The sequence below is a fragment of the Polyodon spathula genome, chromosome 16 (assembly GCF_017654505.1).
Source record: "Polyodon spathula isolate WHYD16114869_AA chromosome 16, ASM1765450v1, whole genome shotgun sequence".
NCBI classification, from domain to species: Eukaryota; Metazoa; Chordata; class Actinopteri; order Acipenseriformes; family Polyodontidae; genus Polyodon; species Polyodon spathula.
The window spans coordinates 1,876,639-1,892,197 of NC_054549.1; the positions used below are offsets into that span (position 1 = coordinate 1,876,639).

At 38.7% G+C, this 15,559-nt stretch overlaps 1 protein-coding gene across 2 annotated transcripts in view; it reads left to right on the top strand.

Annotated features, from left to right (window-relative positions):
- LOC121329399 (ephrin type-A receptor 8-like) overlaps nucleotides 1-15,559 on the top strand; it is a 138,055-nt gene that overhangs the window by 112,828 nt on the left and 9,668 nt on the right. For both annotated transcript variants that reach the window (XM_041274997.1, XM_041274998.1), the window contains 6 exons: nucleotides 2,706-2,773; nucleotides 5,967-6,092; nucleotides 6,703-6,888; nucleotides 10,018-10,079; nucleotides 11,947-12,156; nucleotides 13,896-14,045. In XM_041274997.1, coding sequence (XP_041130931.1) covers nucleotides 2,706-2,773; nucleotides 5,967-6,092; nucleotides 6,703-6,888; nucleotides 10,018-10,079; nucleotides 11,947-12,156; nucleotides 13,896-14,045 — 802 coding nt within the window. The remainder of the gene's footprint in view (nucleotides 1-2,705; nucleotides 2,774-5,966; nucleotides 6,093-6,702; nucleotides 6,889-10,017; nucleotides 10,080-11,946; nucleotides 12,157-13,895; nucleotides 14,046-15,559) is intronic.

The following is a 15,559-nucleotide window of genomic DNA, read 5'->3' on the forward strand; positions in this document are numbered from 1 at the left end:
AATAATAATAATAATAATAATAATAATAATAATAATAATAATAATAAATGAAGATTTGGAGCTGTAGCATTGGCTCCCAATCATCCACTAATAAGTCTTCTTATTTAAACCCCAGGGTATACTTTATAAACAGTTCACATAGTAGAAGAATAACAAAGTGTATTAAAGCACAGGGAAAACTACACAATGAAACTGATCTTCAGCATCAGTAAAGAACCATGCATTAGAATCAGTGAGACCTACCTAAGGTAAGTTATCGTCGTCACTCATAACTAGTTATCAGGCACTGACCTTGTTCTGCAGGATAGTATGTGTGGAAGGTTGGTTGTATCCAGTGGTATCACAGCTAGGAGAGCTTCAAATCAAGTGTTGTAAACTGCACGTCACAATTAGCATGAGTGTAAGTTAGACCAGTGTTGCGGGAAGTGGGGGGCGCCGAGAGTCAGTAAGGGAGGCGCGGCTATGACTAGAGGCAGCTCTGTAAAAATTCAAACTTTTTATTTTTTTTTAAAGGATAGAACATTTTAAATAAATTCATAAATGACAGGTAATCACTCTAGGACTTGTAGAACCAGAGAAATGATGTTTGGAGTGGCGAGTGTCAGTGAAACTGAATTGAACAGAGAGAAACGGTGGCTTCCATGTATTTATATTTGAACAGTGTTTTTCCCAGATATATTGGCTCTCAGAGTGTAACAGCAGCTCTGCAGCATACAGTGCCAAATCAAACACTTCAATGTTACACAGATTTATTTGTTAGAAATGCTAGCTAAACGTTGACTTGCCAAGTGTAAAACAAAGATTTAATTTTGCTGATTTATTTGTTGGAAACACAGATTTAACATGTCAGCTAACTGTTGACTCTCAAGTTTTTTTAAAAAAGATTTATAGACTGATTTTAAATGTTACATTTTCGACACGTGTTTTCAGCATTTATACATTGCATCTGAAAGTATAATTTTGAAAACGTGTAAGAATGTGTTTATTACCATTTATGTATTTAGGTAAATCTGGACTTTTTTGGTGGTTTTTATTTGTATTAAATCAGGAAAACAAGCACCTGTTAAAATATAGTGTTAAAGTATAGAGGCCAAACAAAATGTATGCTAAGTTGTGTGTGTGCTGACGGACGTTGTGGCATATTAAAAGTTTGCTCACCACTGAGTTTGATAACACTTTGATAAATTCCAGTGAGCACCAATCCTTATTCAATAAGGCTATTGAAGATTTCTGTACCAGTTTGTTTACAAAGTGAAACCACTTGATTTGCATATTTGTATTGTTAATTGTTTTTATTATTAGTTAAACACTTTAACAACTGCTTTTTTATATAGCTCATGTTCCCATTTCCTCTTATGAACGCTAATCAGCGCAGACAGAACTCCAAATCATAAGTGTATACATATTAATCAGTCAACCTGTCTCTCAAAATGTGTTTTCAATGCTTCTGGATAATTACTAAAATTGTGCTAGGTTTTATTAAGAAGAGCGATCTAATTAGTAATTACATCCTTTTCAAGATGTAGAATTTAAAACTGTATTACCACAGTATTAAGTAGTCAAAAGAGGGGTTTTTAAATGCACTGCTGTTGGTTTAAATATACAGGGTATTCATTTTCCATCTAGTTCAATTGTTTTAATATTTTCCTGCACATATTTTATGTAAGTTTCATACACAGCCCTGTATTAAATCTGAGTTGTGGTAATATTTGCCATAATTTTATTCTCAAATTGCACTCCTGTTTTTTTTTTTTTTTTAAATCTCATTGCTGTGGATGTTCTGACCATGGCATCGCTGCTGTATGACAGGTCATAACCAGCTCTTCTTCCAGCTTGCTAACCTGGGATGAATTAACTAGCCCAGAAAAGCAAGGTGTCTTAATAGGGATTGGTTGAATCCCAGCCAACCTACTGAGCCTGCGCCTGGTGTGGCTGGTGTTGCAGGAAGGTCTCTAATCCCTGTACTGATCCTGTGCTTGGTGTGGCTGGTGTTCCAGGAAGGTCTCTAATCCCTGTACTGATCCTGTGCTTGGTGTGGCTGGTGTTCCAGGAAGGTCTCTAATCCCTGTACTGATCCTGTGCTTGGTGTGGCTGGTGTTCCAGGAAGGTCTCTAATCCCTGTACTGATCCTGTGCTTGGTGTGGCTGGTGTTCCAGGAAGGTCTCTAATCCCTGTACTGATCCTGTGCTTGGTGTGGCTGGTGTTCCAGGAAGGTCTCTAATCCCTGTACTGATCCTGTGCTTGGTGTGGCTGGTGTTCCAGGAAGGTCTCTAATCCCTGTACCGAGGCTGTATTTAAAACCCACATGGAAGGTTGAATCAACCCAATTCATATCTATAGAGCATTTAAAATAATAATTCCAATGTTAGCTTGGTGATCTATGGCTGGAAATCTATTTTTATATTTTATTAAATTGTCCTGCAGGGTGATCACCTGAAGTCACTTGGCCATGTTCCACAGCTGTGGTAAAAACAACCTGAATTGATGTATGTATTGTGCAGGTTTCAATGTTATCTCAATGATAAGACCCCTATTCAAGACAAATGGCAACCCTAATGCAAAAACACCACTCTCTATTACCCATGTAATCACATTGCCCTCTTGGTGCCTACACGTTCCATTGCTCAGTGTTGAATGCTTTTTCCATGACAACATCTTAAAGGGACGGAAAGATGAACTGGAAACATGCCTTTTGTCTTTCCCAGGCACTGTGGATACAGCAAAGCTTTCCAGGACCCTGAAGAGGAGAAGATGCAGTATCAGAATGGACACAGTGGGTACTACATTTATCACAGCCACCTTTCCTTTATATGCAGGTTTACAACTGAAACACTGACACTCCCCATTGGAATTATATCGATATATATATATATATAATATATATATATATATATATATATATCTATATATATATATATATATCTATATATATATATATATATATGTTGAAGAATGTTGAAAAATCACGATTCAGAGTAAATGACATGACACACCACCAAGTTCGTTCAAGCAGTCATTCACAGTAAGATTGTGCGGCAAAACTGTATGCCGTTAAAGTACATATGAAATATACTTATATTGACTATACGGCCGAGACTCGATATGATGTATATATATATAATATATTAGATATATATATATATATATATAATATTCTATATATATTTCTGTCAGTTAAATGCATATAAAGACAGTCAAACAGTTACGTCATACAAAATTTACCTTTCACCTCCCAGACGCTAGTTTGATAACTTTCAGATTAGGGACTATAAGTGGATCATCTCTTGTCTGTATTCTTGTTATAAAACAACACGGAGTGTACAAGAATTAATGAGACACACATATATTATATATATTATATATATATATATATATATATATATATATATAATGATATTATTAACTGTAGTATCAAAAACAGAGTTTTTCCTATATGACAAAAGCACACATTAGAATAAAGGATCATTGCATTTTTTTAATGGAGGATTATTTGAAGTTGTTGGAGAAGAATGTTTATTGAATGCTCCTTGCAGAAATTTACCGTTAAAACCACTATATTAGTCGCACCAGTGTATAAGTCCATCCCTGTTCCCATCCCCGTCCCATCCCCCTTTTTTTGAGACAACAATTTCAGAAAAAAGACTAAAAGTGACACTGGTGTATAAGTCAATCCCCCCTTTATAGGACCCCCTAAAATACCTAGAAAGTAGACTTATACAAAGGTTTTTTTTTACACTACTTCAATATTGTACTTCCAGTCAACTTCATAAAGTAGCATTAAGGATTAAAATCACAATGTGTCATGCTGTGCAGCGGGGTAGTGGTTCTGTTGTGTCATGCTGTATAGTGGGGTAGTGATCTGGGGTAGTGGTTCTGGTCTCCGTGTTACTCTGTGCAGTGGGGTAGTGATCTGGGGAAGTTTTTCTGGTGTCCGTGTCATGCTGTGCAGCAGGGTAGTGATCTGGGGTAGTGGTGCTGGTCTCTGTGTTACGCTGTGCAGTGGGGTAGTGGTTCTGATGTGTCATGCTGTACTGTGGGGTAGTGATCTGGGGTACCACCAAACTCCTCCATGCAATCAACTCGGTGCCATGGTTTCTCCAATCACTGTCTGCCCCATAGCTGAGTGCAGTGGAGTCCTTCAGTGTATGTACAGCTAATATGGTCACCTTCCGGTTTCCACCTACCGTCGAGTCTGCCCTTCTAGGAGGAAGCATCCCACCAACCTTGCACAGCGCCCTTTCTGGGCAGGAGGGAGATTTACAGCTTGAATTCCTTCTCTTTCTGTCCCAGTGCCTAACAGTACAATACTGTATTGTGTAATTCAGTACTGCAGCTGTACATCCACTAGGATTTCCCATGAAAAATGTGCCCAGATAAATGCATCATAATAACAAATAGCATGATGTACTCTACTGCTTCTCTTTATCTTTTCAATATTAGACCAATTATCTCCCTATGGGCTCTGTAGTCATTATAATTGCAACAGCCCATCACTGTCACATCTAGACAATGTAGGGAGGCTGTTAAAAAGGGCCAACAGAATGCCTGGTTGTATAGTAACATATGTGAGGTAGAAATCAAGGGAGGTTATGAGATTGTGGGACCCTGTGATCAATTAGCGGCTAAGGAAATGGACGAGCATTGATGGGACAAATAGCCTTCATGTTCTTATGTTCTTGTTACGGAGGATGGAATGCCACGCTGAGTGATAAAACATATAGTACAGGCAGTCCCTACATGACATGTTAACAGAAATGTCACAGCTAGCTGCTACAAAGAAATATATTTTACCCTAGAAATCAATTTTACTAGAAAAGAATAGTTTTGCCTGCCTTATAATAGTGCTTTTTGTAATGTGTTTAGCTGTGGCTGTGGCGATGGAACCTGAAACAAGCAATGTGATTGGTTGAGCAAGGTTCAGGCTGTACATGTATATGATGTATACAGACAGTTGGGACCTGACCACGTATTGGAAAACATCGTCCTGCCTCACAGACCTTCACAGAATGTTTAGTAGCCATTTCTTTCAACAATGTACATTCAATTGGAACATACAATTCAACACATAAACAATAAATTGGACTGTTTAGATGAATTATTTACTCACTTTTACATATCTCAATTAAATTAATGTACTTAGCGTTGCTTAGTTTGCAGTTAAAAGTTCTAATTGGGACTACTTTTGAGTTCCTTTATTGGTATGACGAGATTTAAAAAAAAAAAAAAAAAAAAAAAATGTTGACCTTAAAAAGGATTTCTACTTCTTTTTTTCAAATACATTGTTTGACCTTGATTATAAATGCAATATTGCCCCACAGGGTATTCTTGGGGGTTGGCGGCCCTTGGCTTTGCCTCGAGCCTTGCAATGCCATAAGTAGACCATGTATTGGACATATACGGACTGTCCAGGTCCGAATAAGGTCCATCCCTGCATATATATATATATATATATATATATATATATATATATATATATATATATATATATATATATACATACACACACATATTCCGAATAAACTAGGCAACATCAGGTGATCCACTTGTAGTCCCTAATCTGAAACGCAAACCCTGCGTTTTTCCACGTCAAAGGTAAATTTGCATGACGTAACTGTTTGACAGAAAGTATGATTTAAAATGTCTTATATATATATATATATATATATATATATATATATATATAATCATATATATATATATATATATATATATATTAGCTCAGAGCCAGCATATCAGTTAAGATATAAGTATTTTGAAGGTATGTACTTTAACAGCATTTAGTTTTGCATTGACAAACTGACAGTTAAGCATGAAGGCACTCCATGGAAACACCAGCAGTGGGAAATCATACTAAATTATTACAGAAAATAAGCACACAAGACACACCTGAAAACATGGCTGCATGCTTCTTCTGATTGTGAAAATAGTTTTTATCATGTATGTGTGTGTTGTTGTTGTTTTCACAGTTACATTTCCAGAATCCAGGTTCTATATTGACCCGCATACATATGAGGACCCCTGTCAAGCTGTTCGTCAGTTTGCCCGAGAAATAGAGGCATCAAGGATAAAAATTGAAAAAATCATCGGCTCAGGCATGTTATCATTTGTCCTCTCTTTGAATTCTGAAGACCCCAGTGCACAAGTCCCAAGTTCCAGAAAGTGAAATGCTGGTCCATGCATGGAAAAGCATTGAGAAAGTTTTAGACAATAATAAATGACCTCAGTTATTAAAATGACATACAGTCATAGGTTGATAATGACAAACTTCAGTTTTTTTACATCACCCAAACAGTGCTCTATCAGTTTTATTATGTGGGTGGTGCAGTGACTGTCGTGGGTCTACAGGTTTTCATGTCGATTTGCGGGTCTGATCCGGGAAATGCGGGTCGCTTGGCTGCTCTGTCAGTGCTTATAGAGGGTGTGTCTTTTTTGTTTTTATGTGCTGCTCAGACTGTGTATCTTATAACTGAGGGGAAACCAATTCTAAACCAAACAGTTGTCTAAGAAATACACCAGCAGACCTCTACATTTTTTTATTAATAAATTAACCTCTGGTGCATTCATTCTAAATTAAAATTAGGAGTTTCATGTGTGCCCCTAAAATGTGTGCCTTGGACAAAGGTCCCAGTCAGCAAGCATGTTCCTACATTGTAACTCCTGAGTGTGGCCTGTGTTTGAACTGCGTTGGGTCTGGCCCTGTAGGAGAGTTTGGAGAGGTTTGCTATGGCCGAATGAAGCTGCCAGGAAAGCGTGAGATTCCAGTGGCCCTGAAGACCCTCAAATCTGGTTACACTGAAAAACAGAGGCGTGACTTCCTAAGCGAGGCAAGCATCATGGCACAGTTCGACCATCCAAACATCATTCGACTGGAAGGAGTTGTCACGAGAAGTAAGAGTGTGTTATCTGTACCACTTTTCAGCTCTGTTTCTTCCCTTACTATGTATATACAGTACCGTGAAGAAGTTTTTGCCGTCTGTCTGATTTTCTGCATTTTTGCGTATTTTTGATACTGAATGTTACCAGATCTTCAACCCAAACCTAATTTTAGATAAAAGGGACCCCGAGTGAATAAATAACACAGAAGTTTGATACTTATTTCATGTATTTATTAAAGAAAGTTATGCAACACCCAGTGCCCCCGTGTGAAAAAGTAATCGCCCCCTTAGACTCAATAACTGGTTACGCCACCTTTAGCAGCAATAACTGCAACCAAACGCTTCCTGTAGTTATTGATCAGTCTCTCACAGCGTCTTGGAGGAATTTTGGCCCACTCTTTCATGCAGAACTGCTTCAACTCAATGACATTTGTGGGTTTTCGAGCATAAACTGCTCATTTCAGGTCCTGCCACAACATCTCAATAGGGTTTAGGTCTGGACTTGCTTGTGTGTTTCGGATCATTGTCTTGCTGCATGACCCAGCTGCGCTTCAGCTTCAGCTCACGGACGGATGGCCTGACATTCTCCTGTAGAATTATTTGATACAGAGCAGAATTCATGGTTCCTTCTATTATGACAAGTTGTCCAGGTCCTGACGCAGCAAGCATCCCCAAATCATGACACTACCACCATGCTTGACCGTTGGTATGAGGTTCTTACTGTGGAATGCTGTTCGCCAGACATAACAGGGCCCATGTTGGCCAAAAAGTTCCACTTTTGACTTATCTGTCCATAGAACATTGGTCCAGAACTCTTGAGGACCATCCAGGTACTTTTTGGCAAACTTGAGACAAGTATTCATGTTCTTCTTAGTGAGCAGTGGTTTTTGCCTTGCTACTCTGCCATGAATCCCATTTTTGTCTTTCTGATGGTGGAGTCAAAACACTGACCTTAGCCAAGGCGAGAGAGGCCTGCAGATCCCTGGATGTTGTTCTAGGGTTCTTTGTGATTTCCTGGACTATTTTACGCCTTGCTCTTGAAAAGATTTTGGCAGGACGACCACTCCTGGGAAGATTCTCTAATGTCCCATACTTTCTCCATTTGGACAATATGGCTCTGACTGTGGTTTGGTGGAGCCCCAGAGCCTTAGAAATGGTTTTGTAACCCTTTCCATACTGATAGGCATCAACAACTTTTTTCCAGAATTACTTTTGATCATGGCTTGATGTGCCTCAAGAACCTGTGTGCTGACAACTTCACTCTGATGGTAAGGGCCAAAGTTAGTCAGATTTATATTAGGCAAGGCTGGCTCAAATCAGGCCTGATTGTTAACCAAAGTATTTAAACAGCTGACCCTAACTATCCCTTAAATTTTGTTGAGTTATTTAGGGGGGCAATAACTTTTTCACATCTGAAGATTGCATGTTTGATTACCCTGCACACCAAACAAATGAAAGAAACACCAAACTTTGGTGTCATTTTTTCTCTCAGACTCTCTCTATATACTACTACAACCTACAAAAAGATCTGACCAAATTCAATGTGAAAAATGTGCAAAAATGCAGAAAATCAGACAGGAGGCAAATACTTTTTCACGGCACCATATATATATATATATGTATATACTGCATTACAGTACTCAGTACCACACTGCATTACAGTAGTACAGTATTACGCTGCATTACAGTAGTGCAGTATCACACTGCATTACAGTAGTACAGTATCACACTGCATTACAGTAGTACAGTATCACACTGCATTACAGTAGTACAGTATCACACTGCATTACAGTATCACACTGCATTACAGTAGTACAGTATTACACTGCATTACAGTAATACAGTATCACAGTTTGGGAACAAGGTCAAGGTCCTTTATAGTGCTTAAAGTGATTCTGTATGGCAGTCCAACCACTAAGTGTGAGTGCACACCTGTAGCGGAGCCTGACTTTAATAAGTGGGGAGGCTCTCTCTCTCTCTCTCTCTCTCTCTCTCTCTCTCTCTCTCTCTCTCTCTCTCTCTCTCTCTCTCTCTATATATATATATATATATATATATATATATATATATATATATATATATATACATAGATATATGTATCAAATAAAAGGTAGTTCGTAATTTAATGAGAAATGTTATACAACAATATAGTATACGCAGCACATAAGGCAAGCAACAGAATATAACAAAAACATCTTGGATTGATGAATCTTGAGTGATGTCATTTGTAGAAAAATATTTTTACAGCCTGCCTAAGATTTTTTAAATCACTAGCCCACAGAAGTCAAAAGGGAAGAGCCGATTGGAAAAGTCGCAGTCGACCATTTTGTTTTTTCGTACCATAAGCAATTAAGAAGGCAGTTTTGTTGTGGTCCTCCCTGTTGAAAAAGGTCCGAATTTAAGCTTTGGATGACCTTTATTGTTATTTTGTACTATTTCACTACTTCACTTGGTATGCTACTACTTCACCCTATAAACTATTCCAAGCTCAAGCAGGAGGAAACAGGCACAGAGGCATTGATTGGATTATCTCTGTCTCCCCACTGTCAGACAAGTTCAAATATTCTTGATCTACCTTAATCTTGCATTCACAGCAATACACTATTTTTGACAATGATGACAGACAGAGGGTGATTGCAGGTGGAAAGACACACAGAATCTCACCCATTTTGAGGCTACATTAGCCAATAGCAATACAGTAGTGGTTGCTTTCATGACAAGGTAAGCTTTTTTTTAACTTTTACAAAATTACACGTAGGCTTAGCTTCCATAGCTTCTATTGATGACCCACCACTGGGGCACACTTGAGTGTTGAGTGTGAGCTTTCATAATATGAGCAAGCACTGACACTTGAGTGAGCCCCAACTCTCAGGGGTTTAGGGGCGTACTATTTCACTACTTCACTTGGTATGCTACTACTTCACCCTATAAACTATTCCAAGCTCAAGCAGGAGGAAACAGGCACAGAGGCATTGATTGGATTATCTCTGTCTCCCCATTCAAATATTCTTGATCTACCTTAATCTGAGTATTCACAGCATAGACTATTTTTGACAATGATGCTAAACATTGCGTAATCTGACCCAAAGATGCAAAAGTGAATGTGAAGCCATGAATGCTCAGTGTGGTGCTTTCCTTCCAGGTAAACCAGTGATGATCATAACAGAGTACATGGAAAACGGTTCCTTGGATTCTTTCCTCCGGGTAAGGGCTTCTTTGCATGTGTCCTTCACACTCCCATGTGGAAACTGTTAAACCATGCAAGTGAATAAAGTGCCCTTTGTTTGGGTCTCTTCAAATATCCACTGATGAGCATATTTTAATTACACAGACATTTTGGATAGCTAGCCCCAAAGCTGAAACAACATGTATTAAATATGTGTTTTGTATTTATATTAGAATGATGGGTCTTGTAAGGTTGGAGCCCCCCAGGTTCTCTTCTCCTTGTGTTATACACATTTATATTTCAACACAAAGCATGCAAGGCATATAAAACAGATCACTGGCATTAAATAAAGGGTGTAGAAGTGTTTTCCTTCGAATGTGGAACATTATCATATGAAAACCAAAATAAATACTGAAGCAGTAAATCCATCAGGCAGTGTGGTCCACTGGTTAAAGTTTAGGTTTTATAACCCAAAGGTCACTGTTTCAAATCCCACTCTGCCACTGACTGACTCCCTGTGTGTGACCCTAAGCACGTCACTTAACCTCCTTGTGCTCCATCCTGTGGATGAGATGTTAAATCAATGTCCTATTGTAAGTGACTCTGCATATAATAAAGTGCTTTGTGATGGTGGTCCACAATGAAAGGTGCTATATCAAAATAAAGGTATTATTACACACACTTTATTTATTTGTCTAAGTTCAAGTATTTTAAGAACATATGTGTCAAGTTTACTGAATGAGTGAAAGGGCATTCATTTTGCCCAGTGGAATGAACTGTTTTCCCACCCCCAAATGTGATCATTATATAATGCTTCACTGTTAACTAAATGTTTTTCCTTTTCTGAAAACTCATTGCAGAATAGGTGTTGTAGCTGGACAATATAGTGCAAGGTATCGGTGGTTTACATACTGCAACTGAAAGGTTAATATTTTGTAGATGGAATTTTTTGTTCATTAAAAAACTAGGTGCTCAGTTGATATGACGGCCGTTCTGTTTAGTCTGTCCAGTGTAACAAGGCCGATCCCGTGCACCACAGTGCAAAACAGCCATAACACAAGGGCTAGTTACTGTAATTATAAACATGAGTGAGAATTAACTGTGCTATTTACAGCCACCCTCAAAAGTATACCCCTGTATTCAGTATTAAGACCAGCTGCTGTCCCAAATGAATCAAACATGAGACATTTTAAATATATTTTACAAACAAAAAACAAATACTTGAATTAAACCTTAAATATACTTTCCTATTTAATTGAGTCTTGCGCTATACATGCTGGGGTCCCCAGGTGGCACACAGTATGCATTAAGAGAGATACAATCAGGAGGCTTGGTTGTGGGATTGGAGGATACCCACTGACCCTCAGAACTGTTATGGGGAATTTCTGTGGGAATTATGAATTGGGAGGAAAATCAGGGGTTAAATAATTGGGCACTTTTTAATTTAAATAAATAATCCTATTATCTTCTCTCTACTTGGGATAATTAGCAGTGCACACTACTGTAAAAACACGCTCTTTAATCCAGGATCTTAAACCAGAATGATAAATTAGTCCAATTAGCAGCAATTGCACTCAAGATGTCAGCCCTGTAATTTGCTGTGGTGATTTGATTTGTACATTATCCAAATAATTGAGTAATCCCAATAAACTGTATAAGACTCCATAAATATGATTATTGGTTACGCATACTCACAGCTATGTTTATATTTGAGCTATTTGTTAGGGGAAATGATTTTGGGATGTGTATGGCAAGATGATTGTTAATGATGGTTCTAATTCTAAATTTAACACCGCGACGAGGGGTGAATCTCCCTGATATGCATGTTAAAATTGCTCCACTTAATATATCCCATCTTCTGCATGACAAGCTAACAAATAACTCCATTCCCTGCCTTCCCCATAGAGACATGATGGCCAGTTCACTGTCATCCAGCTGGTTGGGCTCCTTCGTGGGATCGCTGCAGGCATGAACTATCTCTCAGACCTGGGGTACATTCACCGGGACCTGGCTGCAAGGAACATCCTGGTCAACAGCAACCTGGTCTGTAAAGTCTCTGATTTTGGCCTCTCGCGAGTCTTAGAAGACGATCCTGATGCTGCATACACCACCAGTGTAAGTTTGATTGTTTCACTCATATTCAAATGTATTGTCTTATAACGAGGGAGCACAGTTCTGTGGTAGTTCAGCTGCTAGTTGTGATGGATAACTTGAGCCTAGCTAATCAGATAAGCCATATTAACTACTAAGCAAATTGTTTTAAAGGACAAGGGTCTATAAGATGGGAATTTTGCCTACAATCAGCATCCAAAGATGATTTTATCATAGGAAGTTGTTTCACCTTTAATGGATAATTTACAGAAATGAAATAGTAAATTGTCACTAGGGGTGAGTCGGTATACCAGTTTTGTGGTTTACTTTGGTTTAATTAAATTACGGTATTGACTGTTCCAGTTATGCTACATGTCAAATATCATCATTACAGTATATAGTGGGTAACACTATGTTTGTGTTCCTATGAACAAAGTGAAGGAAAAGGTTATTTTCATATGAACACCTTTGTATTCAATGTCCTGTACAAAACAAGTGACAGTACTACTCTGCTTTCTCACCGAGCCTCATACCAGAACGTTCCATCCGTGTCTGCCTTACTGTCAATCACCGTCATCACCGCCACTTTGCTTTGCATTTTGCAAACATTTTTCTAAACCAAGTGACTATACTTTTATATCTTTGAGCAACTTCAGTCTTCTATATTTTGTTTAGAATTGGGAGATGACACATATTACAATATGATATTGCGTAACAGACTTCATTTATGGAAATATAACCATTAAATGTAAAGCAACAGTTGTTTTGTGCCTTGCACCAATTACAATACTGTGGTGACTCTGCAGTGTTTGGGCGAGGGGGATGGGAGACTCTCAAAGTGATGTTGTGTTAGGGGATGCCCTGTTTTAAAATGCTAAATGCTAACTGTAATAGATATCACTGATACTATAGAAACTCCCCAAGAGAAGGGTTTAGGATTGCCGTGGGATCGCTACATGCCCTGCCTTTGCCAGTTATTAAAGCCTCTTTCACACTGGAGCTGGCTACACGAATCACAATCCTGCGTAGTGTGAAACCACGTACCTGAGTCGTACCCAGGCTGACCCAGATCAGCAGCGACCCACCTCAGGATGTGGGTCGACACGCTTTGATCCAGGTCGAGTGGGACAAAATGCATGATGACAATTCATAAGCAGACGAAGTAACAAACAACCATGCCTATGTGAAGGTTTCACTTCCATAAGCAACATTTCTGTTTTTTTCTGTTTAGTCATATTTCTGTTGATTGAGCCACACCATGAGACTGGTTAAAGCTGAGATGAAGAAAACATTTGCTCTAAACAACATTTGGGCTGACGATTTAATCCAGAGAAGCTTGGATGGAATTGTCTGCTTCTGGGGCATTTCTGTCATCCTGGTCGACCGGGCTGCTTCAAAAAGCAATGTAAAATTGTGTAGCCGACCTGCATAACACCAGGCTGCAACCCGGGCAGAGCATGCCAGTGTGAAAGGGGCTTAGACTGCTTTAAAATCAATTCCTTTAGTGGTTGTTCTTATAGGTATTCATCTCATAAAATTGATAAAGTAGTTCATCAAGATGCAGTTGATAACATTAAAAATAGAACTGGTTCTTAAGTTGTCTGGGATCGTCAATGACTGCTATTTGAAACTCAGTTTAAGGATGGCTTATTCTGCAATCCTGGTGAGTTTTCACCGGGTATTACTGAGGATTAAGGTACTTGGGTGTAAAGTGTTTAACCTATGTTGCATCTCAGAGTAGCACCCTTTGGTTTCCTCTGCAGGGTGGAAAGATCCCAATCCGCTGGACAGCACCAGAGGCCATCGCATATCGAAAATTCTCCTCAGCCAGTGACATATGGAGCTATGGGGTGGTAATGTGGGAGGTGACCTCCTATGGCGAGAGACCATACTGGAATCTAACAAATCGAGATGTAAGTCTCAAATGGGATATTCAAAGATGAGACAGTGCTTCAAGGTTTAAGTGCAAAGAAGGCTTAGATCTGAAGTGAAACACTCAAAAAGAGTTTGAGCCTGCCCACAGGAGTCTGCTCATGGGATTCTCTCCCTTCAGGATTTGAGAGAGAAGGCTTTCTGGAATGAGAACCACATTCCCTGAGTCATCATGTAAAACCAAGTCTTAAAGCGTTACAAAACAAACTGCAGTATTTACAAGATAGGTATTACTTCACCTTTGTTGTATTCCAGTAATGTATTTTTACACATAATCCCAATGGACCATAAATAACCTATGAAGTACATTTTCAACTTTTCCTCTGGAGCATTTGTCAGAAGAAAAATAATTTCTCTCAATGTTTAGAGATTGTTTATCCTCCCTGCTCTTTTTCTGTTCCCACAATACAGCACTGATTTCAGTCAGAGCACCAGCATTGTTGCAGGAGAAGCATGATCTGGATAAAGTATGATGAGAACAGAGAGACCAGGACCAGAGGGCACAATTGTAAATTGAGTGAAGATAGATATAGGACTTTTGTACACAGAGAATTTGTGGAATGACTTACCAAGCCATTTTGATCCTTTAAGATCTGAATTCACAATGTTTTGGGATCAAATCAACTACTAGGAACCGGATGAGTATTGATGGGTCAAAGGGCCTACTCATGCTCGTAAACCTTCCTTGACGAGGTCTTCAGTGAAGTAAACCCAGGAAACCATAGTGAATTATAATTCATCACCATGACGTTTCAGTTTGGAATATGTTTAAAGAAATGAAAAAGTTGGGCCATTATTGTAATTTGTACCATACTAAAGTGCCTTGTCCAGTCTCTTTGTACTTTTACAGCTGCCTTCAGACTGAATGTCCATGAGAAATGTATAAAATGGGTTAGGAGATATCTGAGTCTTGATTGGCTGATAGGCGTGCCAAGCCACTGAATTATTACAGTACAGCCAATGGGTAAAAACCCAGCAACTAAGACTTTTTACAAACATTTATTGAACCGAGCATTTTCAGAACGTTTAAAAAAAATTGAATTGGCTGTCTTTTTTTCACAATAAAAATGAAATAATAATACATTGTACTTCCTCCATTTGAATCTTAACTTGTTTGGTGACTCCAGTGTCCGCACATTCCTGGAGGATTTAGATCAAAACAGTTTGGTAACGGAATGGACTGTAATCATTTTTAAAAAAGGGTCAGTGAAACCGTGACTACAAGACACCTGTCTCTCAGTACTGCTGAAATTAATACAATTGAAGCCAATAAAGAAGAGTGAAACACTAATAGAGTAACCGCTTGGGCAGTGTCAGTTTTTAGTGATTGGTCAGCACAAACCAAAAATAATAGGGACTGGAAAACTGCATCTGAGACTGAAATAAAAACAGTTCTAAGAAGTTTCTTTGCTGAAGTGAGAACATCAGCTGGCACGCAGTATCCAGTTAGCAGCTTCACAAGCTTGCAAGCTGGCCTGAATCGTTTTTAATTCTC